Source organism: Ictalurus punctatus, chromosome 6 (genome assembly GCF_001660625.3).
Source record: "Ictalurus punctatus breed USDA103 chromosome 6, Coco_2.0, whole genome shotgun sequence".
Classification (NCBI taxonomy): domain Eukaryota; kingdom Metazoa; phylum Chordata; class Actinopteri; order Siluriformes; family Ictaluridae; genus Ictalurus; species Ictalurus punctatus.
This window is the reverse complement of record NC_030421.2, coordinates 32,881,387-32,883,823: the sequence shown is the minus strand read 5'-3', so window position 1 is coordinate 32,883,823 and position 2,437 is coordinate 32,881,387. Positions and strand designations below refer to the sequence as shown.

General features: G+C 44.2%; 1 protein-coding gene across 2 annotated transcripts in view; it reads right to left on the bottom strand.

Annotated features, from left to right (window-relative positions):
* Positions 1-2,437, bottom strand: part of wars2 (tryptophanyl tRNA synthetase 2, mitochondrial) — a 16,195-nt gene continuing 13,758 nt past the window's right edge. The window contains exons 4-7 of one of the 2 annotated variants that reach the window (XM_017469151.2): positions 1,931-2,013; positions 1,727-1,845; positions 360-834; positions 1-259 (exon numbers count right to left, since the gene is read on the bottom strand). In XM_017469151.2, the coding sequence (XP_017324640.2) occupies positions 386-834; positions 1,727-1,845; positions 1,931-2,013 (651 nt within the window). In that variant the 3' untranslated portion in view covers positions 1-259; positions 360-385. Of the gene's footprint in view, positions 835-1,726; positions 1,846-1,930; positions 2,014-2,437 lie in introns of both variants that reach the window. The other variant, XM_017469150.2, reaches the window with a different exon arrangement.

Genomic DNA, 2,437 nt, shown 5'->3' with positions numbered 1-2,437 from the left:
TCCAGCTTTACAGTGATTTATTCTAGTGTGGAGATCAAAACAAATTCTGAAGATGTTTCAATGAAGCAGAAAGGCTGAGACGATCATCCTTATCACGGTTGAGGCCGTGTCATTCTACCAGTCTGTGGAAAGCGTTCAATGTCACCTGTTCTTAAACAGATGTCCTTCTACATGTGGACTTAAGGGGACATTGCGATGTTCCTGTGTGGAGAGCTATTATCGTATCGATGAAAACACGTACACAGAAGAGGAGCATGGACTGAAATAAATACAAACATAAAATTGCAACGTATACAAGTGACAACATTATAGCGATTTATCATCTATAAACTCTCATTCACACTGTACTATACATCCACCTGTGACACACTGCGTCATCTGATGATTAGGAGAAGCCCACCCGCTTCCTGACCTCCTGCATCACTGGGGCAGCCAGACTGCGGGCTTTCTCCGCTCCCTCGACTAACACGCTCTCCAGGTGGCTCCTGTCAGCCTTCAGTCTCTGGATCTCCTGCCTTATGGGCTCTAGTCTCTGCACCACAGCTTCTGCGACCACAGTTTTGTACTTGCCAGTGTCCAGCCCTTCGGCTAACCTGACCACGTCCTCAACAGTCTGGCCCGAGACGGCAGCATGGATAGACACCAGATTGGCTACACCTGGCCGGCCCACGGGGTCAAAGGTGACCTCGGATGTGAAATCGGTCACAGCTCGGCGGATTTTAAATACTATGTCGTCAGGGGTGTCGGTAAGGAATATGGTGGCTAACTTCTGTGGGTCCGACTTAGACATCTTAGAGGAGGGATCTCGTAAAGATTTCACCTTCCGGGAAGAACCTGGCAGGGAAAAAGACATCAAAGATCAAATCAATGCTAAAACGTAGCGCTGAATACACAACATTGCATTCAAACTCGATATTAAACAGGGAAGGTTCGTATAATAAATAAAATAAAGAATAAAAACGGTCTTCGGGATGAAACGATTGTTTTGTATTACCCTCTTCCTCACCCTAGTGGTGCCATGACACAGATGAATCGTGATGGCTGATACTTAGATACAGTGTGTAATAAATAGCATGTCTAGAGGTTCTACGCTTTGGTACTGGCGAAGACATATAGGACCAGCTTAGGACACAAAATGAAACCAGAGATCTTTTATATTAAGTAATAAATAAACAAAAAGAAGAGCAGTGTTCCAGACCAAGTTCCCATCATTACCCAATCAAAATTAGGTGCAGAAATCGGCAATCTATTATCCCTCCGTTATGCTGAAAGAAGAGGAAGGAGAAAGTCCTTTAATCAAAATGCCATGGCGTGCATGATTGGTTTCATATTGTGTTCTTATGATACAGATAATTGGAGAGCATAAAAGGGGCTCCAAGAAGAGCTCGTCCTGCTGCTATTTTAACGTAGCCATCTGACCGAGCAAGTAAAAGGATACATTTCCCTGTGTACGGCTGATTGACTGTGCATGCGTGCGTGTGTGTGCGTACACAGATGCAACACACACTGCTCAAGGCACTGAGAGAAACACTAAGCACGCATTTTATTAGTGCTGATTGCATATGTTCATGGAGTCAGCGAGTGCATACTCTTCAACGTCTTCTGATTTGAAGTACATTTCAGACCATAGCTCTGACCTTGGAAAGGGAAATAGCAGGTTCATAAGCATAAAGTAAAGAATTTTTACTGGGGGGGGGGGGGGGGGGGGGGGGGGGTGGTCACTTACTAAGTAGCGCACGAGGCTCAGGAAAAAGCTGTCCATAACTGTTGTTGAAGATCCGGGCTAGGTCCTGGGCTAATTCTAAATGTTGGATCTGATCCTCCCCTACCGGTACATATGTGGATCTGCACGTAAACATTAACAGTCAAGATCTTAATCAGTCACCAGAGCTATATACACACAGTGTGCAGCAAATACAACAGGTCTTACTTGTAGAGTAATATGTCTGCAGCCTGCAACACTGGGTAGGTATACAGACCAACACTTCCTTCACCTTTTTGCTTACTTTTCATCTAAGAGAGAGAGAGAGAGAGAGAGAGAGAGAGAGAGAGAGAGAGAGAGAGAGAGGTGTATAATGGTAGATATAAGAACATCAAGCAACACTGTGGTTAAGAGATATCAAATGCAGGTACAAGAGGATATACCTGACATACACATACAGAAATGAAAATGACAAAACGTTAGAAAGAGAGAGAGAGAGAGAGAGAGAGAGAGAGAGAGAGAGAGGCAGTGATAGTAATCCATGTGGATAAAAATAGACAGATGAATAAAATGGAAAGGCAACCACAACACATTGAAGCTCCTGGCAGAAACTGTCTGTTTGTTCATCTGTACAACAATCTCCGTCTCTTTCACACGTTAACACATGCAGTCTGCATTCAAAGGCCGTTTTCCGGCACGTTTAACATGCACTCAACTGTTGAGTAAACAGCAAGG